Source organism: Corylus avellana, chromosome ca8 (genome assembly GCF_901000735.1).
Source record: "Corylus avellana chromosome ca8, CavTom2PMs-1.0".
NCBI lineage: Eukaryota > Viridiplantae > Streptophyta > Magnoliopsida > Fagales > Betulaceae > Corylus > Corylus avellana.
In genome coordinates, this window is record NC_081548.1 from 8226682 (window position 1) to 8250189 (window position 23508).

The following is a 23508-nucleotide window of genomic DNA, read 5'->3' on the forward strand; positions in this document are numbered from 1 at the left end:
TTTAATCTGCTCCCTTTTTTTTTTCTTCGCAATCTAAATTTCAATTTATCACAATATATATAGAGGAATTCCTTTTAGAATAATTCTAAACTGTATGGTGTATACAGTATACCTCTCTCCTTCTCTCATACAACATGTTTTTTTTTTTTTAATCTGCCATTAAATCAACATTTAGTTCCAACGGCTAATTTTTATTTTTATTTTATTTTATTTTTAAAAAAAATTGTAGGAGTAAAAGACAGAAGAAGAATATGCTAATTGCTAAATAGCCGCCCACTTCCTTTGAAACTTTCTATCTTGTATGTCGTTTGTTTGATTGGATCATATTACTTTATTGTCATATTTGATGTAATCTCATCCATTTTGACGCTTTGATATTGAGAGTTTTGTCGATCCAAATCCATTTATAAAAGTAGGAAGGAATAGCATCCAACTTTTATAGACCAGAAGGATTTGTTGTTTGCTTATATTTTGACAATTATTATAATAATAGTGGGATGGCGGCACATGCAAGCACGTGCTTGATTCCCTGTGTTCAATAATAATATATGTAATTCATTATGTGATATTTAACATTAAAATCTAAATATCATCTATAAAAAGTATTAATAACATGAATTCAATATTTAGTCCTTAAACAAGTGCACATTTAAATTCTTACACATGAATAACATTACAAAAGTCAGTAAATATGATGTACAAAAAAAAACTCCTATAAAGGGCAAACACATACTGTAACCACAAAAGAGATCATGTGTTTGTATTCTTAATATCTATTATAGGAAAAATAAGTTAATATTCTATATAATAAAAATGTATTTATTTGTCTTCGTTGAATTTAGTTCTTTTCGAAAGACCCTAAGTCTGTGTGCCAATCTATTCTCTTGCATTCAATTTTTTTTGCCACTCCCTTCGTCTGTGCATTGATCTCCCTAGTAAGCTACCTGATTGTAGTACAATTCAAAATATATTAGAATAGAAACCATACAATCTAACCAAAAAAGAACTATACAAAGATATATAGCCAATCAGCAACCAAACAATCACTGTACCTGTAACAATCTTACCAATACATATTGAAGCAAATCTCTACATTTGAGTCAAACACAATGACCATGGAAAACAATGAACTGAAATAGTACCTTCAGGTTAGCTAGTACTTGCTTAGGGCCTGTTCCGACTTTGCAGTTGCCTATGAAACTTCCAAACTAATTGGTTTCGCTGCTTCCAAAATCTTATCAACAAACTTTGTATGCCAAGTTCTTCTTGTGTGCAAATCACTTTCCTTCACACAAACAAAAATGAGAATCTCAACATATCACCAATCTGTTTGTTAACCAATAGAACCAAGGAAAAGAAGCACACATATAGTGTACATCTTATTCTAAAATGATCTTCAACATATTACTTATCAAAAAATATTAAGATACGAATCAATCAGCAATCATATTGTAAATTAAACCAACGCTTCAAAAATATAAACTTTATTCGACTTCTTCAAAATCTAGCATTATAACAAACCCAATCTCAGAATAATTAAAAAATTTCAAAACTTGCTAACAAAGTCACATAAATCTGTCCTAGTTTGAATGTATGTGGATAAGTTATTTATATAATCAAAAGGGATATTGTTTGTAAGGTATATAATAGCAAGACACCCGGTCAGCATCCTTTTATCTAAGCTCCAACTGTTTCTTACTATGAACCAAAAGATTAAGCACCAAACCCAGCAGCAAATGAATGCTACAATTCCAATAGGATGTGTCTAATCTGCTCCTCAATTACCATTGGCAACCAAGTTGGATTTACAAAGGAAAACATAAATAAAAATAAACCATAACAAAGGCATAACATTAGATGTTTAAAAAGCATGTCACTATTTTGATTCTCTTTATTTTCAAGCAGGTATTTTTCATTGTAGTCTTTTTCTTTCTTTTTTTTTCCTATTTCATTGTAGTCTTTGTTAACATTAAAGATAAATGACAATAACAATAAGCAAGTTTTGTAGCATCATATTCTGGGAAAACCATATTTGGTAGTCCAACAGGATATAGGCCTTCTCTACCAAAGAATATAGGTATTCTCTACCTTTCCACAACTCTCTGACAACAAAACTTGGAGAACCATTTTTACGTGTATTTGTGTGCATATGTGCAAACAAGCCTATGTACAAAAAAAAAAAAAAAAAAAAAAAATTTGGTAGGCACACTATTTAGACCCCTCTCTCTCTGTGTGCACAACTCAGAACTAAAAATCTGATGCCATAGACCATATTCCAGCCACAAAACTTATAATTGCACATATTTAGAAAGATCCACAAAACAAAAAGACTTCAACATCATATCCATCAACTTGCCACAATATTGGGGTAGAGAGAACAAGATAGCATACAATCCAACCAAACAATAGAAACATGCTAATGCTTTACGCAGTATGTGGGAAAAAAAATCTTACCAGTCCATGTAAGTAAAAGTTGACGAATAGTTTCCAGAATTGATATATAGTCATGAAAACAAGCTCTCAAAAATATTAAAACAAATACTTCAGAACGAGTAAAATATAGACAGTAATCACATACACACTCACCCCCCATACAAAAGGAAAAAGTTTGAACGGTTCCGTGAAAAATTGTAACCTCAATGTGCCTTAATTGAATTTCTTCCTCCCTATAATACAACGAACAAAAAAAATTAATTATCAAACAAGACAAACAAAAAACCTCACTAAAAAAGACACTAAATTTCACAAAATTCTATAAGAACTCAACCTTGTTGCTTCTGAAGCTTATCCTTCTCTTCCTCAATTTTTTTTCGTAAATTATTTCTCTACAACAAGCTTGCGTCATAGGCACCCAATCACACCCTTCATCATGCAAATTACACATTCATCAACAATAAACAATAACAATTCTTTATTACCTTCTCAACATACTCTTCTCTTGTAACCGAAACCACAGTTTTCTTCTTAACAAAATCACTAGAATTATATGTTCAGCTGTAGCCTGATAATTTCGTCCAATTACACTGTCCAATTACGCTGCCGAACCACGAGAATAAATAGCAAACCACAATTTTTTCTTTATTTGCTTAGAAAAAGAAGAAAAAAAAAAAAAAAAAAAAGAATACCTTCAATCACATATTTCAAACCAATACCCATAAGCCAAATCATAAGGAAACCTATCCCAAAAATTCCAAACCAACCACATATTAGTACGTTATTCACAAGAAGCAAAATCTCACATACCACATAACAACAATCTTCGAATCAACCAACCAATACAGAATACCCTCCTCTTCCTCGCTCTTTCTCTCTCTCGAAACAAAATCAATAACCCAAATCAATAGATTTTAGAGCAAAGAATTAAAATCGAAGAGAAAAATATACCCTATAGTGGAGAGAATTTGTGATGAACAGTTGCTTCTCTCTTCAGCGATAGCAAAAGGACGGGAATTTTTGGTTTTTATCTGTTGAGCTTATATCTTCAACGACCGGAGACACCAGATTTTTAGCCAAAAATCCAGGCGGTTGTTGATAGACTGTAGAACATATCTTCATCTCTCTGAAGAGCCGGTGAATTTCTGACAAAAAATCAAAGAAAACACTAAAGAAAATCTTGAGTTAGACACAATAGACTAAGGGCCCGTTTGGGATTGCAATTTAAAAAATTGCGTTTTTAAAATCGTACAGGTGTTTGATAAAACATATTAAAAAATATTTTTTTTATCGATTGGGTGTTTTGATAACATTAGCATATAATTGTGGTTTCATGACCAAATTACCAATAAGGATGAACAAGACAGAGAGGATGAAGAAAAAAAAAGAGAAAAAAGAAGGGTTTTAATATATTTTAGGTGGGTATTCTTGGTATTTTTTCATTCCCATTTTAAAAAAGGTAATTATTGCGCCAAATATCTTTTTAATAGAAATCGTGATTTTGTTTTAAATTCGCATTTTTTCAAATAAGCACTCTCTAATCAGCTTATGAAAATCGCAGATTTTTTTGCGATTTTAAAATTTGCGTTTTTAAAATCGCAATCTCAAACACCCTAAAGTTACAATTTGGTTTAAAATCGCAGATTATTTTTTAAAAAACCCACTCCCAAACGCACCTAATAGAGTTGGTAGAAATATTAAAAGTTGCTGGGTCTGAGATCGCCCATTCCTTCCTTAGTAAAAGATCAAAAAATCTGTCTAAAAAAGTTTGACCCTTTACATACTCAAAGGGCAAAATGGTAATTTAAATATAAAAGACAAAAATATTCGAACAATTTTTTAAATTCATTAGATTTAGGAAGGGCAAATTAGTACTTTTGCAATCTAAAGAAATGTTAAAAGACAAAAATAACCTTATCTAACTAAATCATCATAAACAAAGAGTAAAGATAAAATAGTAAATTCAAAGTGCAAAAGAAAATTTACTGTTTGAAAGCCATTCCCAATTTTTATATATCTTTAAGTAAAGATATAGAATGTCCAAGTCAACAAATAAAGTTAATTTTTCATTAAAAAAAAAAAAAAAAAAAAAACAATAGCATTTAGTGTATGCTTATAGTTTGTCACCTCTTATATAACATGTTTTTTTTGATTTGGCACGGGTACCTGGAGCTTCATTTTGACTAATTCTGAGAGTGCACAGGCTATCAGTAAGGAGTTTTTCACAAGTGTATCTCGGTTAATTTAAGGAGTGAACCCCCAGTCCGATGGCCCAAAAAAGCAATTTGCACTCAATAGGTTTTGAATCTAAGACCTTGAAAAGCATACTCAAGTCCCAGGCTGTCCAAGTACTGAACCAACCCCTTTATAATCTATTACAATCTCTCATATTAGAAATTGTATTAATTGAAGTATTAAGGGAAAAAAAAAAAATTCACATAAAAGTAAGTTTTTTTCTTTCTTCCTAATTGAATAAGGAAAAATGGTTATAAGAGACGATTCTTCCCGCTCCTAATTCGAAATAAATAGTGACTATGTGATCCTAAAACCGAAAAATGGGTGAACTCCCAACAACATAGTCAAAATAAACTAAAACAGTGCAAAAATAATTGCAATAGGTAAGAAATAGGTCAAACGAGTGACTCAATCCTCTCAAGAGACTGCATAAGACAATTACAAAAGCAAAAGGAGCACAGAGTAAGGTGAACCTATATGAATTTTTACTTGGAAATAGCAACAGCTATCTAAAAGAAGCTGAAGACGTACTGTCATAGTCTAATACAAGGATTGAAGAAGAGAGAAGATCCACTACTAAAGCGGCTACAAAAGTTTACACCGATAAAAAGGCAAAACACAATAAAGTGGGGAGACAATAATCCACAACACAAACAAGCAACGAAATACAATATAGCTGCAAAACACAAGGAAGATAAAAAATAATAATAATAATAATTAAAAAAAAAACCCACGTAAAATTAAGTTGGTATGAAGGAAAATTAGTGGAAGAAAGAAGGCATTTTGGTATGAATGGCAAAGGAGGAGATTCACGTGGATACGAAGGAAACATCATGGTGAGGTCGAGTTGTACGTACAAGCGCCGGTTGTATTGTAGTCATCACACTTTGTACGGTCAGGATGAAAGCTATATATCAAAGGGCCCGGCCCAATATTTTCCAAACGCATGAATGAATAGGGCCGGCAATTTTGACACGACCCGCGAACCCGACACAAAAAAAAAAGTATTGGGTTTGGACTAATTGGGTTCGGGTCGTAATCGAGTCTACCCGATTAAGACCCAAAATTTCGTGTCTGGCGGGTCGACCCGTAAACCACCGGTCTTGTCTTGGAGTGCGACCATGAGACGATTTTTGGACCCGCCGACCCGGTTTTTTTTTGTATTTTTTTTTTTTTTCGCGTGAGGACTGAGGAGAGTCAAACGACTCACAGCTCACTCACGAGTCTCACAACTCTCACGTCAGTTACTTAACTAACTTTACTGATTACTCTTTACCATTTTGGTTTTTGAACAAAAAATCAGTCTGTATTCTGTAACCTAACCCTCTCCCTGACTCCCTCTCACTCGGTCTCTCACTCTCCCATTGTATTGTATTAGAGCTGGAAAAGGTGGTCTAGTGATGATGATAAGAGAGGATAGGCATGGTTGATCAGTACTGGACTATATATACAAAAATTAATGATATGGAATTATTGGTGCTAATTAACTCAATTAATTAATTTTGCTTCAAAAAAAAAACAAAAAAAAAAAACTCAATTAATTGCTGGCCCATGCATGTAAAACACTACAGATGAAATTCTAATGTCTACTAATGAAGAACTCCCTAAGCATTGATGTCATTGTTTGTTTCGGATAGCAAATTTGTGATCTTTAGAAAAACTTTACTGTACTTTACCTTGTCGTTGCTAAAATGAAAATCACTTAAATTATAACTATTCTATTATATTACACATTTTGATAAATGTATTTGCACAATTAAATAAGGGTCTTGGTCTTCTATGGCTCTAATGGAATTCAAAAATATTGAGTCTTGGCCCAGGGTTGGATGCTAAAAAAAATGTCTGAGAATTTGTATCTTTGTTCAAATTAATTTTTTAACACTTTTGTTACATGTGAGACTAAATTATAAGTGGACTATTTTAATAAATGAACTTACTTGTTTTAACTTTTAACTTTTAAGTTTATGTGAAATTATGAGTTTAATAATTTATTTTGGAGTACAATTTGTCAATTATGGTCACTTTCCAATTTTTTTTTTTTCTTATCCTTTATTAAAGCCTTTAATCTCTTAGAACTCAATTTTTTTGCATTGACTATATTGATGTATTAGTATTATTATTACAATTTTGAATTTTAATTTTTTTTTAAAAAAAATTTATAGTTTAGGGTAATTGGGTCGTGTCGGGTCGTATCGGGTCGTGTCTACCCGTTTAGACCCGGTTATTTTAAACGGGTAAAACGGGTCGTGTCGGGTTACCCGATTATTTTCGTGTCATAATCGTGTCAAACCTGATTACCCGTTTAGCTAAACGGATCGTGTCTGGGTATAGGCTAATCGTGTAACGGGTACCCGCGGGTCATAATCGGGTCGTGTATGGGTACCCATTTTGCCACCCCTAGAATGAATCTTGATGTTATAAAAAGAACCCCTAGTGTGATTGGCAAAAGACTTGAAAAAAGAAGTGTATCGAAATTGTAGAAGATTTGATTGATGTGAGAAAAAAAAGTTAAAAATATTGGAATTAATTTTGAGAGAAATTTTTTGGGTCTTTGAGTCTGGTCTGGTCCATTCATTTGCCAAACACACCCAAGCCATTTCTACTTATCTTCCAAACGCACGGGACCACAATTCACATTAAGGTCTTGTTTGGTGAGGAGAATAGATTTTAGAAATTGAAAGGTTATTTTTATAGAATAATTATTTTTTCATTTGATAAGGATCTATTCTTAGGAGTTATTTCTATGGAAATAAATATTCTTACGAAGAGAAATAACTATTCCTTAAAGAATAGACAACATTTTTCAAAAATTGACATTCCTGCTACAATTTTAATATTAGGAGAAATTTCACAAAATTTATCTTAAATTTCCATGTGTTTTGAAATTACAACTTTAATGTTTAAAAACTCTCAATTTAGGTATCAAACTTTAAATTTTTTACAATGTCTCCATCTTTGGGAATATTGGGTAAAATCTTGTCAAAATTCTCAAAATAACTCTATTTTTAAGAAAAAAGAAAAAATTAAAAAAATTTGCAAAGATTCGTTAGTACCTACGCAAAGCTTTTTTTGCCCTTTTTTACTGTTCATGCTACTTTTCTCCAAAAACATTAACATAAAAATATTCACTTTTTCATTTTTTATATCACATAATTCACTTTTTATTATTATTTAAATAAAAAATCATTAAAAAAAAAAATACAATTTTTTCACTTTTGAATACAAAAAATTTAAAATTTTATACTACATTAATCTACATCAACTACACTATCTCAGACAAAAATAATTTGCCAAAGGGACTCAAGTCACTTGCTGCATCAAGATTGTGCCAAGATTTTCAAGACATGATTGATGGCCTTTGGTAGGAACACCCATTTGTTTTTGTTTTTGGTCTTGTTTTGTTTTAAAAATTTATCTACATTAGTAAGCTAAAGCCATCCATCTTTTTATACACAATCTGGCAGGGTTTCATGTGATCGTTATATTGCTATTGTCGATTTCTTTGTTGATTTTGTAATATATAGTATTTAATTCTTTATATATATATATATATATATATATATATATACTGTAAAAATTGTTACTTCCAAGTATTTATATTTGTATTATGGCACATAAGAAGATAGTAATTAGAATTGTTACTTTAGAGTTTTACAAAATAGATACATAGCACGTGTTAATCTAATTTGAAATAGTAGCTAGAACCTTCAAGATGATGAAAGAGAGGGCATAGGATGGATCGGCAATTCTTTGGCCGTTCCATATATCCAATGACCCTCAACATTCCATGTCAACACACATTTAAAGCTATCTATCCACCATCAAATCAAATGATTTGTGTTATGTCATTATTTTTTCTAATTTGTACACTATAAGTCAATGATAGGTTTCATAAATTTAATAATTAATTTATTAAATTTATAAAAATATATAGAATTAATAACTTTTTTGGTATTTGGGTTTTAAAGTTTTTTAATTTTTCTTCTTGAATTTTAAAACATGAGAAATTTAATACTTCAAATTTTAGAAAAGTCCGAATCACTACATTCAGTTTAAAAAATTCTGAGAGTGGCCAGCCACCCTAAGTTTGACCTTGGGGGTGGCTGCCAAAAAGGGGTGGCCGAAACCACCCCATAGCCGAGCCACCCCCAGACCGGCCTTAGGAGTGGCTCAACCACCCTCATAAAATTTTTCAAATTGAAGGTGGTGATTCGGTCTTTTTCAAAATCTGAGATACTAATTTTATTATGTTTTAAAACTTAAAAAAAAAAAAATTTTAAAAACCTCAAAATTCAAATATAAAAAAAATTATTAACCCAAAAATATAAACAAATTATTAACACCCTCGGAATGTCATCTAAATTCTAAGCATACAAATTAATAAGAGTGCTGCTGCTATACGGTCAAGGCAGAAAACTCATGTTTTCTGCCTTCCACTCAAATGCTGCCACCTCATTATGTTTCAACATATAAAATAAACTTGGTTTTACATGATAATAACCCACATTGCTGCTAAAAAAAAAGAAAAAGACCCAAACACCAAGCTTCACAGAGAAGCTTGGTTTCACGTTGGTTTCACGCTGCCCCCTCCCCGCGAAGCCCACGCTGCCACCTCCCCCGAAGCCCACGCAGCTCAGCTTTGCACCAACCAGCCACCCAGCTCCGCCCACGCCCAGCTCCACCAAGCCCACTCCGCCAGACTACTCCGACGATTCACCACCACTGCTCTGGCCCCGAGGGAATTTGAAAAAATCAGTCCTCCGCCCGTGAGTTCTGAGAAATTTTGTGATTACTACTACATGTGTTTTGAGTTGGGGTTGTAACTTTAGTTTGAAAAATGTTTTGTGTAGTATTAGTGTCCCTTTTTTTTGTGCCCTTAGTGCCAATTTTTTGTGTGTAGTATTCCCCTGTTTCAATAATGATTTTGTATTATTGTCATCTAGAGTATGGAAGTGTAAAATGGTTTTTATGTAACTTTAAGGATATCAATTAGGATGCCGTTAAAGGTTCCCTTTTCACTGATTGTTGGAGTTTTACAATAAATATATGTTATGTTTGTGTTTGTGGGCAACCTCCTGGTGCTAGGCGGTGGGCAGCCAGATCGACGGGGGATCGGCCTGCTGGGGGCGTTGGATTTTCGAAGTTGATTTCAGGTGATTTTGAAGCCGATTTCAAGCGATTTCAGGCTATTTCGACTTCCAACAGTGGGCTGCTGGGCGGTGGGCAGCCGGCTGGGCGGTGGGCTGGACATGGGATCGGCCTGGGCGTGGGTGCAGGGGAACGGCTTGCTGGTCTGGGGAACGGCCTGCTGGGTGGGGGTGGTGGTCAGACTGTTGGGCGGGAGCGGTGGGAACGGCCTGCTGGGCGGGGCGGTGGGCAGTGGGCAGCCGGTGGGCAACAAGCAGGGACTGCGTTTTTCGATTTCACTTTGCAACGATGGATTGATTTTAAGAGGGGTGGTATGTAGTGTGGGTAATTACATTTTATAACTTAAAAGAAGCTGATGTGTCATCACCTGGTTGGTTGGCGTAAATTAAGCCATTTATGCCATGACCGAACGGAAGATATCCCCAATTAATAATCCTCTTCAGAGAAATCATCATCCATTAATTCGTTGACAGTAAGATGATGAAATACCAAAGTGGGTGGCATGGGGAAAACCACCCCAATTGAAGTCATTTCATAGCCTGTGAACCATACGAATGTGGTCTTTTTTTTTCTGTCTGGTTTCCTTGTGGGACCTTAAAGCAGCAAGTGTACATTTGTTTCTTGTACGTATGCGCTACTGACATTGTCTGGAATTAGAATTCTCAACAATTTTTTTAAATTGTATTTTAAAATTACGAAATTTTGGTTATTTTTTAGCATTAAAATGCTTTAAAAAAAAATGCTATTTATTAAAAATGAGGTATATTATAATTGAAAATTGAGTATGTTTTTATCAAGTTCTTATTCTCTATGTTGTAAAAAAATTTTAGACAAAAAATTATTTTTTAATTTTATGAATAAAAAAAGTCTTTATAAAAGTAGAAGGAGAGTCTTTTAAAAGGAAAATTCTTTTTTATTACCTATATTAACAAGCTACATTTTTAATAAGTAATATTTTCAAGCTATAGTATAAATTACGTAATTTTAAAATTTTAAAGAAATAGTATGGAATACTGATCCATTGTCTGTGCTCTTGCATGAGAATTGAATGAGAGATAGAGAGAGAGGGAGATAGCGATTGCAGATAGAAGATAAGAGTAGCTCCAGCGTAATAAAAGATAAGACGTCAACGGCCGCAAAATGTTTATTACAAACACATGCAAACGGGTTTTTATTGAATCGGATCATCAATTTATTGAGGATAAAAGAGTAGAGTTGAATCTCCTTAAAAATCTTTGACATTCCCAAGAGGATTCTCCTCAAACCTTTGAATCCTGAAGTGTTTTAGCTCCACCCCTTTTGCCTCCCCAGTAAGCACAAGGTCAGCCAGTATCCTCCCCACCACCGGACCCATCTTGAATCCATGCCCCGAAAACCCACCTCCCATCACAACATCCTTCCCAAACTCCCCGCCCAAAAAATCAATCACAAAATCCTCATCAGGTGTCATCGAATACATGCACAATTGAGTGGCTACCGGCGCCCCAGAATCAACCAACCCTGACATTCTCTCCTCAACCGTTTCTTTCAAACTCCCCAACCCCATTCCCGGCCCCCATGGCCTCTTGTCCTCATCACACGGATACCCGCCGTGCACCGCCACCTTGATCAACCCCGGATACTCCAACGACGGCGTCCCGTATATATATGGCTCCCCGTAGCATGCAAACGTTGGAAAATCCCCTCCGATTGCATACTTCTCTTCATTCCCTTCCTTAATCCTCCAATAACACACTGTCGTCTCCAATGGTTGTATAGGCAGCTCAACCCCGCTTACCCTCTTAACCAACTTTCTCGTCCAAGCCCCGACCGTCACCACGCATTTTTTACCCCAAAACTTTTCTCCATTGCTGGTGTAAACCCACACTCCCCCTTTGATGCCGTTGTCTTTTTTAATATCTTTTACTTCCGTACAGTCTCTCAGAACAGCACCCCTTTGAAATGCTAGCGCTTGGAACATGGACACTGCCTTTGTGGGCTTTATAACCCCACCATACTCGGTAAACACGGCAATCCAATTCTCAGGAATGTCGAACCTCCCAGAAAACTTGTCTGCCACTTGGCGGCGGTCGAGAACTTCATGCAAGACGGAGTGTTTGTGGCAAGTTTGTATGATGCCACGTATATTCTTGTCGTGGGAGTCCCCCATGTCGAGATGTCCGGCCTTAAAGTAGACCTTGTACCCGATTTGAGACTCAGCCTCCTCCCAAAGCTTGTATGACTCGATCACCATCGGAAAGTAGTATTCCTCCGGATAGGTTGCACGTATGGTGCGGGACTCGCCGTGAGATGAGCCCCGGTGGTGCAAGAAATCAAATTGCTCGAGTAGGAGCGTTTTTTGGCCCCTTTTCGCAAGTTGGTAGGCGGTGGAGCTGCCCATGATGCCTGCACCCACCACAATCACGTCAAATTCTTCGCCGGAAAGAGCCATCTCTCTCTTTCTCTTCTCTCTATCTCTCTTGGGAACAAAGGACAGAATATCTTTGAGGGGACTTTCTGTTTGGGTTCACGTGGTGTTTAATGTGGGAATCTTTCTTGAAAAGCACCAAACCATCTATGTTTCTTAATCTCTCATCTCTCTCTCTCTCTCTCCATTGTCTCTATATCTCTATCTCTCTCTTGGGAACAAGGACAAAATGTCTTTGAGGGGACTTTTCGGCTTGGGTTCATCTCTCCTAAAAGGACCAACAAAAAGGTGGAAAATTTCGCTACTGCCATCCATGCATCTTCTTTAACTATGTTAAAAAATTAAAAAATTAAAATCAATCTTTACTGTCACGTTATTTTAATTATATAATAACAATTATAATCAAGTTAATATAAACACATTTACTAACCATGGACGTAAGATTCTATGCTTGAACCACTTAAATTTCTCTCACTTCTTATTAGTAATTTATTTTTTATTTTTTATATTTTAACATACATCGTGTTAAGGAGAACTTTACAATCCCGTCAAACTAAGGCATCAAATCAAAAAAAAAAATATATTACAATACAGAAAAAGCATTACTCATATTTACGTTATTATTTTAATAAAATTAGTCAAATTATAATTACAATTCCTTCAAATTATTTATAAAATTTAATTCCACTTAGTAAAAAAACTAATATAAAATTTGACACACATAGATAATGTCATCACAATCCACTAACTTTCTAAAGTGTGAGTTGTTACATCATTATTATCTTTTCTGCCAAATAAAGTTGAACTAATATTATACTATAAGAATATTAATTTATTAATCTTACACTATTGATATAAATTAAGGAGCAACTAACACTTTAATAATATTTATATAAAAAAGAATCGATATATCATGGAGAAGGATCCTCTCCATTTCAAAGGATATAGAGAGGCTCCGGTCCTCCTTTCTACAATAGTAAAATAATTAAAAAAAATATAAAATGGTCATCTACCCTTGTAAAATATGAGATTAAGAAATGGAGAGGATCTGGGTCCTCGATCAACATGGTATATATGCTTGATGTGACTTGCCATTAAGTCATCCAACTAAACTTTGTGTTCTCTTTTCTTTCCTCTTCTCTAGCCGGGTTTTTTTTTTTTTAATTTTTTTTCACTATTATTATTTTATAAGCATTTATGAAAAACATCTTGCCACGTTTAAGACCTAAGAGACATGTTTGGTAAATTAGTTTTTGGATACAGTAAAGTTGACTTCGATTAGGTTTTTTTATTTTTTATTTTTTTATTTTTAATGGAAAAGTTTTTAAATAGCGCCACTTCTTGTATTCACTCCTAAAAGATAAAACTTGAATCTGTATAAGGTGCCCTGCCTCCATACGGAATGGGTAAGGCTTGACTTCTTCAAATGCATCGTCCCAAATAATTATTTTTATCCAAAAAAAATTCAAACCTTAGTAGTGATGAAGATGCCACCAAGTCTTTGAATCGTCTTTGTTTATAGAAGTGATAAGTCTTTGTTCTTCTTTTGCATTTCCTTGCAATCTAAAATTTTCTCATTCAACACTTTAAAAAAAATTAGTCATTGGATAAACATTTGGTTCCAATTGTAAATAACATGCAGCCGTCTTCCTTTAAAACTTTTTATCTTGTATGTCGTTAGTTTGATATTTGATGTAAAACTTGATAGTGAGTGTTTTGTCCAATGTCCATTCAAATCAATCTATAAAAGTAGAATCCAACTTTTACACAAACTAGTAGACTAGAAGGATTTTTATCTTTCCTTATATTTGGACAATGAATAGAATATACATCGAATTTACCCATGTCAACAAATAACGTTAATTTTTCATAAACCACTAAAAAAATAATTTAAAAAAAAAAATTGAAATTTTACGTAAAATGAAGTTGGCATGTAGGAAAATTAGTGGAAGAAAGAAGGCATTTTGGTATGTAGGAGGGGACAAAGGAGGAGATTCACGTGAATACGAATGAAACATCATGGATGAGGTCGAGGTGGAAGGTGAATATCATCTGGCGCGACAGATGAGGTGTCCACGAAACTGACGTGGAATGTTTTATCTGATTGGATGCGCCCGCCACTTGTAGTCAATAGTCATCACACTTTATACGGTCAGGTTGAAAGCTATCTATCAAAGGGCCCACTGGCGTAGCCCAATATTTTCTAAACGCGCCCATGACCACGATGTTAGAAAAAAGGAAGCCCTCCCCTTTGTGCTTATCTTCCAAATGCACGGGGACCGCAATCCACTCTGACATTCTTGCCACTTTTCAATGATTCCTTTCACGTTTTTAATATTAGAGTTAATTATTTTTTTAAATTAAAAAATAAAAAATTATATTTTTTTTCATAATAATGATCATTTTTTTTATAAAAAAAATTGGTCATTATTATGAATAAAAATAAAATTTTTATTTTTAAAAAATACCAAATAAAAGAATTACCAAAATAAAAATTATTGTTCTAGAAACTTTTTTAATTTTTAATTTTATTATTTTTATAAATTAAAAAAAATAAGAAAAAAGTTGGCCCCAAGTTAACCGCAAGTTGAGGCTGTATCATTCCTCCTTCCTCCGTTAGCCTAAACTAACGGAATGCCAATGTCGTCACATACAAATACCATATGTCTTAAAAAAAATTAAACCCTTAAAAATTTTTTTTTTGAAAAATGATGGGGGTGGCCCAGTCACTCCTTTTTGGCCATTGCCCACCCCCATGCCCTCTGGGGGTGGCTTGGCCATCCCATAATTTTTATTTTTATTTTTTATTTTTTTTAGGGTTTAGTTTTTTTAATTATTTTAATTATTTTTAGGACATGTGACATTTGTATGTGACAACACGTGCATTATGTTAGTTTGGGTGACAGAATGTGACAGAGGTACTAAATTACTACTTTCCCATACGTCATGTATCATATATAAAATGATTTGAAACCTATGTGGGAAAAAATAAAAAAATAAAAGTAAAAACCTACTAACAATGTAATTAGCCCTTAATATTATTATCATATTGGGAGTCAACTGTAAAGATATTACAAAATATATTTTTTATAAAAAGTAAATGTTTAAAACTTTATAATTTTTTATATATTTTGAAAAATTTTACAAGATTTAATGAAAAATCTTAACGAAAATGGTAATTGAAACAAATTGAAAGTTCGATATCCTTAATTGAGAGTTTTTGAACTTTGTGAGGATAATTTCAAAACGCGTAAAAGTTTATAAGGTTTTCTCAAGTTTCTCCTTTATCTTATGTTTTTTCTATGCCAACCACTTCAAACACACAATATTAAGTTATTAACGGATGTGATATGTTATATATTAGGGTCCAAAAAATATAAAGAAAGAATGGAATATTCCCTCTAATCTTAGCCGCTAAGCATCAATTTATACATTTAGAAAAACAAAATAATAATAATAATTCATTTTTCTACGTTTGTCTTCTCTCTCACTCGGCTAGCTAATCATATGATCACTACCATTGGTTGCTATTTTTAATTTAATAATTCCATTATTTTCTAGTATTTTCATTATTTGTCATCTACTACTTGTCTTGATTCTTTTGCTTTCAGTCGCCATCCGTTCCTTGTAAGCAACATTATCATACTAATAGATCCATGGATTTATGTTGCATACCAATTATTGGGAAAAAAAAAATTATGGTAAATATTCAACTTATTTAACAAAACATAGGTTAGATTTAATAGAAAATTTTAACAGAGCGGTTAAATTTGTCAAAGATGTATTGCGCAGGGGCTAAATTATTCAAATTGAAAATATAGGGACTAAAATTGCACACTTACATCAAAATCCAAGGGTGATATTTATATCATTTGCATCAAAGTCCAAAGGTTATATAGATCTTTCAAATTAAAGTAATGCTACTCTTCACATTAGTCACGTTGGGTATTTTAAGCAACTGACAAAAGAAGTCACTTAAACTATGCCAACAAGGCAACAATGTTAGACAATATAAAATAAATGTGAATAATAACATTACTCTTGAAATTAAGTTATACTTCTTAACTTTAAAAACAGATGGGAAAAATAGTTTTTGAAGTGAGTTGTTACATCCCTTGTGTACATATCAATGAAGTATTTTTTTTTCTTATAAAAATAGAGCATGTTGCGTTGTTGGAATAAGTGGCTCATATTCTACTACAGGCACATTGGATGTAATTAGTTTATGTGGGCTTAGAGACAAATAAGTTATGTGGGGGGAGGGGGGGGGTATTTTGGAGTTTTCCAAAATACTTATAATTAGGGTTTTCCTATAAATATATTATGTTGTAACCCTAAATCATTGAATAAAAAAATATAGCTGCTGTCTCCTGTAGACATATACACATTGCCGAACACATAAATCTGTGTCTTGAATCTCTCTTGATCTCTTTCTTTTCGAATTTCATATTATTCTTCATTGTTATGCACGGTAACAACATGTGCTAACAAAACAATATTATAAATATAATAAGAATTTCTCCAATCCAAATTTGGTCTATGATTTATTGAACCGTCGCTTTGGCTAACTCGCGGGTAGTAGAGTTTGCCTCCCTTCTAACATAAACAATATGCCAATCAAGCATCTTATAAATTTCGATTCGCAACATTAACTACTTGAAGAGCATTTTGTCAAATAATTTTTTTATTTTTTTTTTATTTTTAAGAGTTAGTAAAAGAATCTTATCGGCCAAATTAATTAAGACCGTTTGTTTTTCACCAACTTTCTTATAATATATGTTAAAAGAGTTAAATTAATTTTGTGTCCCATTTTTCAAATGTTTGAAGGAAGAGAACAAATTGTTATAGTGCGCCAGCTCGGCAAAGAAAAAACGAAATATTTTCTTTGTCGTGCAATGAGCACTTGCTCTCATTGAAGCCCAATTGAGAGTGATGAGATAGATTAGTTTTTGGAACATGCGTGCTTCGGTCACCATCCATTGCCTCATGCTTCAACCATTTTAACACAATGAAATGAAAGGACTAATCCTATAAGTCATTTTCAAGTCATTTTTGCATTAGTATTTTTAATTGACTTGACTTTTATAGTAATAGGCCACGCAGATTCAATGGTAGAGAAAACAAACTTGATCACTAAGTCTTAGCTATAGTATCGTGACATGAGTGCTGCAAAGCATGAGCATTAAGGTCGAAAGAATCTTAAAAAAAAAAAAAACAAAAACAAAACAAAAAGAAGCAGGAAAAACTTTAGAATGGGTTTCCAAGAGGTAGCTCAATCAGCTTGGGATCATGACTTATGAAGCGAAAGTCACTAGTTTAAATCTTTCTTCTCCTCTTATACAGACATGTCCCCCCCCCCCCCAAAAAAAAAATTAAAAAAAATAGCATTAGAACGAAATCACCAAATGGCTCACCAACTCTCTTTTGCCCTTTGTCCACCATTTTCTTTAGTGTTTAAGCTTATAAGATGGTAAGTTTGGAAATGATTCAGGGAAATTCTGATAGGGTTGTAATTTTCTCTATTTTAACATTAAGAATTTATTTATTTGGACAGAAAATAGAAAAATATTTTCTGTTGAAACTATTTTTTAGCGTTTGGCATGTATGAAAAATTGTTAATATATATTTTTTAATATTTTATACAATCATATTAACCTATAAAAATCATTTTTTATTCACAACATAAAAAATATTAATATAAAGTATATATTTAAAAAAAAATTAGGGTAAGTTTATAATAAATCATTAGGTCAATGCGTGAAAATTAATAATGCTCCCAATTTTATTTTATTTTTTGCTTTTAACTCGTTAAGTTTATCGAAAAAGTGTTATAAACCCTCCCGTTACATTTTCTTCTAACTTTATAATGTCCGTCAATCCAACCCAATACGCACCGTTTTGCCTGGACAATAAAAAAATAGATTCTTATGCTTTTGTTGACATAATCGCAAAGCTGACAGGAGGAAAAATGATGGCCTTCCGTTTTGATGAATATACAATGACTTACTTTGGCCATGAACTGGAGGAATAAATTTCAAGTTCCAAGGAAATAAAAACAAGAAGCTCAAAATTTGTGTATATTTGATTCTTTTGGCCTCCTTCTTCTGGGATATATATATATAACTTCACAAAGTTTCTTGAACAGCAGCGTCATGAATTTTCATGAGTTTTTAGAAGACTCACTAAAGTCCAAAAACTCTCAAATTCAGCCCGCAAACTTTTAATTTAATGCAATATACTCCTCTGTCAGTTTTTGGCATTAACTCTTAACACAGAGGCTATAAAAAATACCAAAATACCTTTAAATTTTTTGTTTTTGTTATTCAAATTTGAAAATTGGAATTGCATCATTCCATCCCTTTTGCAGTTTGTTTTAACGCCAAAGGGGAGAGATTGCATCAAATTATTCAGAGGCTCAATTTTTATTCTTTTGACTCCAGTATCCATCTTTCCTTTGGCCTTTCGGTGCCCTTTACTGCAAGATTATAAAAAGATTAGAGAAAACATTATTACTCGCATAGAGAGAGAGAGAATGAAAACGACTTGAGTGGAGCGGAAACCATAAAGCCCATGAACCATGGCCACCATTATCAACATCATCATGAAGCAAACTGATCATTCACTACTCTTTGCGGTGTTCAGATCACAATATTTCTCTCTTCTTTTCTTCTGGGAAAAGTATAAAAAAATCTCTTTAACTAACCACGGTTTTTTTTTTATTTAAAAAAAAATAATATGAGTGTGAGTGTTGAGTCTCATGATGAGAAAGTAAAAAAAAAAAAAAAAAAAACTTAATATGCATAAGTGAACGTAAGCCTATTAGCTTAGGTTTTTGGGCTAGAACAGTGTTCAAATATGTATACCAATGTCCCTCTCAAGGCTTGCAAAAAGACCAAAATAACTATAAATTTTTGTAAAAAAGACAAGAATACCCCTATAAATTCCAAAACAAATAATAATAATAATTTTTTTCTTTAAAAGAATGATTTTTTTTTTTTTTAAACTGCCACTCCTTTTTTTATTTTTAAAATTTTTAGTTTTAGTTTTTATTATGGGTATTTCAGTCATTAGGGGGCTCATTGACAATTTTTCGAAGTTTTGGGGGGGGGGGAGGGAGGGGGGAGGGAGACATTGTCAATTTGGTAGTAATTTGGGCGGTACATGGACTTTTCCCAAAATTAATAAAGCACAAAACTTTTTATTTAAACCAAAAAAAAAAAAAAAAACCAAGGGTGGATACATACAAAAAATAAAGTTTGGTGCTTCATAGCTTGAAATTAAATTAAATTGGTCTAGAATTCAAAAAATAGGATAAATGTAAAATTAGACCATATAGGTGGCCTAAATTACAAATCGCTTTATGTCGTATGAAAGTGAACTTAGAGGTCCTTAGAATATGCAAAAAAAAAAAAACAATTTAGTCCATATAGTCAAATTCTATTAAAACATTTGACGAAAATTATGTTAGATGTCACGTGAATGCTAATAAAATGGTGACACATGTCACTCTTAATAAAAAAATATAAATATATTAAACTAAAATTTAATTTTCTGATTTTTTTTAATAAAAAAAAAAAGAAAAAAGGAAAGGGGGTGGCAGCACTACTTCGATGCTTCCAGAGACAAATGTATAATGTAGTAACTAGTAAGTTGGTCCAGAATTCTACTGCTGGGAAAGAATTGGTCCAAACTTCTATATGAAAAACTGCATTCTCCTCATCTGCACTCATGAAAACAATATGGATTTTGGCGAAAGAAGTATGACATTTTAATTCATGGGTTTGGGACATTACGGGCATATGAATTTTTTGAGAGGTCCAATGCATTCTTAAAAATTATGGAATGTTTTTGATGGGTCCAGGCATTCAAATTCTGGAATTGGTTTATGTGTTATGTGTGGAGGCCAAAGCAAAAAAATTGTTGGACTACTTTCTTTTGGGCCAGGGCCAAGCTAAAATGTGTAGTCTCAAGTGCAAATTTTGAAAGTATATTTAATAAAAAATTGCAAAACCGGGGGTTGTTATGGTCCACCCCGATCTATGCATATGTTCGTCTCTGTTGACGTAGCAGGCAATTAAATTTTGCTAAAGCTATTGAAAAACCTTGCATACAAAAAGAAGTTACAGCACTAGGCGTGCGAGTGGGTGTGCCTCACAGGCTTGTTAGGCTTTAGATTTTGGTCTCATTCAATGTTCAAAATTTTACTTGTAATTTCTTTATCGCCCAAGTGTTTTGGTGTGAAAAGATGAGTCCTTGTGTGTTCCATTGAAATTTGGCATGTAAACATTACTTGGTAGTCATCTGGATGTCATCTAGGTTTCATGACGGGTTTCTAACGTCCCTAGATAGTTTATTGTATCATTAGGGTGTTTTTATGGGGTTCTAACATCTCTAGACTTTTTAGTGTTCAAAGGGTGTGGAGCCCTTTCAAGGGGATTTTGGGAAGAAAAATATAAAAGTGTTTAATTTGACACAAGATGGTAGTATGTGTGGTCTCAATGTCACATTTTAAAGTTTGGTGGCGTAATTGTAAAATAGGTGTTTGTTCGGGGGGCCAATGTATATATATTTTTCCATTTTGTATAAATAAGGATCATTTGTATTGTAATTAAAGCACAATGTAGCCCTATAGCGCTCTATCCTAGTGGTGGACATAAATGTCTTAACACCGAACCAACTGCAAAATATAGTCTAAATTTCTCTATTTATTCCACTTTATATTTAATTCTCCATTGCATATGAATTTCATCAATTATTACAACCAACCAATTTGCTTCATAGCTTGAAATTAAATTAATTTTTTTTTAAAAATTTTTTTTAACTATCTAAATTTAATTTTATCATATATTTTTTTTTTCATAAATAACTTAAAATTAAATTTAAACTGTTAAAAAGGTAATCACCTAATCCAAATATAGAGTGCTCAAATTCAATGATGGATGGCATTCCCAAGAGGAAGCTGGTGAATTAGCTCATCCAAGCACTTGTAAGAAGACCCACCAACCTGGACTGCTCTCTTTTGCCAATTTCCCCAACTCAATTGCTTTCTCTCTTGCCTTCTTCCCTCTCCTTCCTCCCATCAACTCTTTCACCGCTTCACAAATCACTTCCCGCCTCACAACCTTCCAGTTCCGGCCCACCGCCGGAACCCCGAGCGCCGGCTTGACCTCCTTCACCAAGAACTTGGCATTCAGGTGCTGCTCATTTTGCATGGGCCACGCCAATATTGGAACCCCCATCGACAGGCTCTCCAACACCGAATTCCATCCATAATGGCTCAAAAACCCGCCAATAGCTCGGTGGCCCAGCTCCACCCATTCTTTAGTAATCAGTCCTCTCCCTATGATCGGTGGGTCCCAAGTCTTTGATCGTACGACCCAGATGTAATTTTCTCCGGATTGTTCCAGGCTATAAGCCAATTCATCAAGCTGGGTGTCTGACAAATCCGCCTGGGACCCGAATGCCACATATATCACTGATTTTTCTTCTTGCTCATGCAGCTTTAAAAAACTGTCAATTTCCTCATAATAATTTCCCCCTCCCTCCATTTGATCATCATACAAAAATAATGGACCGATGCACCATGCCCTTGTACTCTCATTCCCGTACAAACACTCCAATGGAGCAACATGGTCTTTTTCTAGCTCGATAAAGCTATTAACAATCACACCCCAGCTTCCCAAATCAGATTTCTCAGCCTCCACAAAGAACTCTGACAAGCAACTATCCATCTGCCTAAGGGAATCAGGCAAATCCGCCGTTGTGAGCGGAAATCGAAGCTGCATTAGTCCTGTTATGTGGACATGTTCCGTGTCGGACGACGACTTCGTCAAACACTTGTTGGGGTTTTGGTGGATGGATAATGATTTCTTCACCGCCATTGCAAACACCCCCATCCCATGAAAAACCAGCCGGGGCATTCCCAAAGCCCTACAGGATCCGTTGGTCCACCCCAAGAAAGTGTCGGAAATAACACAACATGGTGGGTCCGGAAGCTTGGACATGTCTCTGAGAGCCTGCTCGAAAGGTGATTGGAGCTGTTTTGTTGCAGCGAGGAATGGGAGGAGCTGGTCGGCAGGGCCGGCTCAACATATTTTGGGGCCTTAGGCAAAACTTTGAAATTAGGCCTAATTTTCAATTTTTTTTTAAGTAATATATATATATATATATATATATATAAAATATTTGTAGCAATAGATTTAGATACATCAATAACATTTTCATTATCTTCTAATTCTTTTTGACGAGTTTCTTGTTCATTTATGAGTTTTTCACCTAAATTATCCTCAATATTTTGTTTATTACTAATAACAAATTTATTTAGAGCTCATCTTTGAGATTCAATCAATTTGTCTACTTTTTTTTTTTTTTTTTTTTTTTTAAGTTTTTCATATCCAGATGCATATTTTCGAGTAGACATGTTTAATTAAAAATACTAACAAATTAAACAAACACGATTTATCAAAAAAAAATTATGACTATAATAAAATAAATGACAAAAATAGAACAATAAAACCTGATTTGGCAAAGGAATTATGAAGCAGTTCTTGGAGATAGGACAAGAGACTTAGTCACTCGGAGTCGGAGAGGAAGAGAAAATGATGAGATAGGCAGAGAAGAAAAACTCAGACAAGAGCAAGTAAAGAGAAGAGGTAAAGTGGCAAATATAGAGACTGATATTTAAAATGCCTATGGTTGACAGCAGTTTATATTTTTGGCTCTTGGCTTTCCCTAGATAGCTAAATAATAAATAGAAAATAAATGGTAATATTTTATTTCTAACGTTTATATTTTCTCATCAAAAACAAAAAATTTCTAGAAAGAGGCCAAGAGGATGAGTGAATCATGTAGGCATGTACTGTAGCATCAGGTGTGTACTGTAGCGTCAGGAGCTCTAGGGAATTGGCGTAATGATGTATAAGACTTTAATACTTTGTCCTTTTTTAATTTATTTTTAAAATTTATAGTGGGCTTATTAATTGGGGTCTTATTAAATTGAGGCCTTAAATTTTGATAAAAAATATTTTTAGGCCCTATTAAAAAAAATTTGGGCCTTCAATTTTTTTTTTTGTCCAAAATAATTTTTTTTTTTTTTTTTAAATTTCTTTTAACTCAAAATTTTTTTTTTGGCCTTATTAAATTGGGGGCCCTAGGCGAGGAGGGCCTAACTCGCCTAGGGCCTGAGCCGGCCCTGCTGGTTGGGGGAGAGAAGGTGGGAGGTGTTTTAGCAGCCTTTGGGGAGTTGGTGGGCATGGGGGAATGGGATTTCTCTGAGATGGATGTTG

The 23508-nt window shown here is 33.7% G+C and overlaps 2 protein-coding genes and 1 long non-coding RNA gene across 4 annotated transcripts; all 3 read right to left on the reverse strand.

Moving 5' to 3' along the window:
- Positions 1-651: 651 nt before the first annotated feature.
- LOC132190152 (uncharacterized) lies at positions 652-4171 on the reverse strand. Of its 2 annotated transcripts, XR_009441095.1 has the most exons (6): positions 4110-4171; positions 3385-3632; positions 2768-2862; positions 2587-2666; positions 1143-1285; positions 652-944 (listed from the first exon to the last, which is right to left on the reverse strand). It is a non-coding gene; the product is annotated as an uncharacterized LOC132190152 (long non-coding RNA). The 2 variants fall into 2 exon arrangements; XR_009441094.1 differs by lacking the exons at positions 2587-2666; positions 2768-2862 and having other exon boundaries at positions 658-944; positions 4110-4154.
- A 6732-nt stretch (positions 4172-10903) lies between these two features.
- LOC132190092 (probable sarcosine oxidase) lies at positions 10904-12427 on the reverse strand. Its single transcript, XM_059604975.1, has one exon. The coding sequence runs from the start codon at positions 12245-12247 to the stop codon at positions 11042-11044; it is 1206 nt and encodes a 401-aa protein (XP_059460958.1). The 5' UTR covers positions 12248-12427; the 3' UTR covers positions 10904-11041.
- An 8768-nt stretch (positions 12428-21195) lies between these two features.
- Positions 21196-22227, reverse strand: LOC132190831 (UDP-glycosyltransferase 90A1-like). Its single transcript, XM_059605867.1, has one exon. It carries the CDS (start codon positions 22225-22227, stop codon positions 21196-21198), a length of 1032 nt encoding a protein of 343 aa, XP_059461850.1.
- Between the last annotated feature and the right edge of the window lie 1281 nt (positions 22228-23508).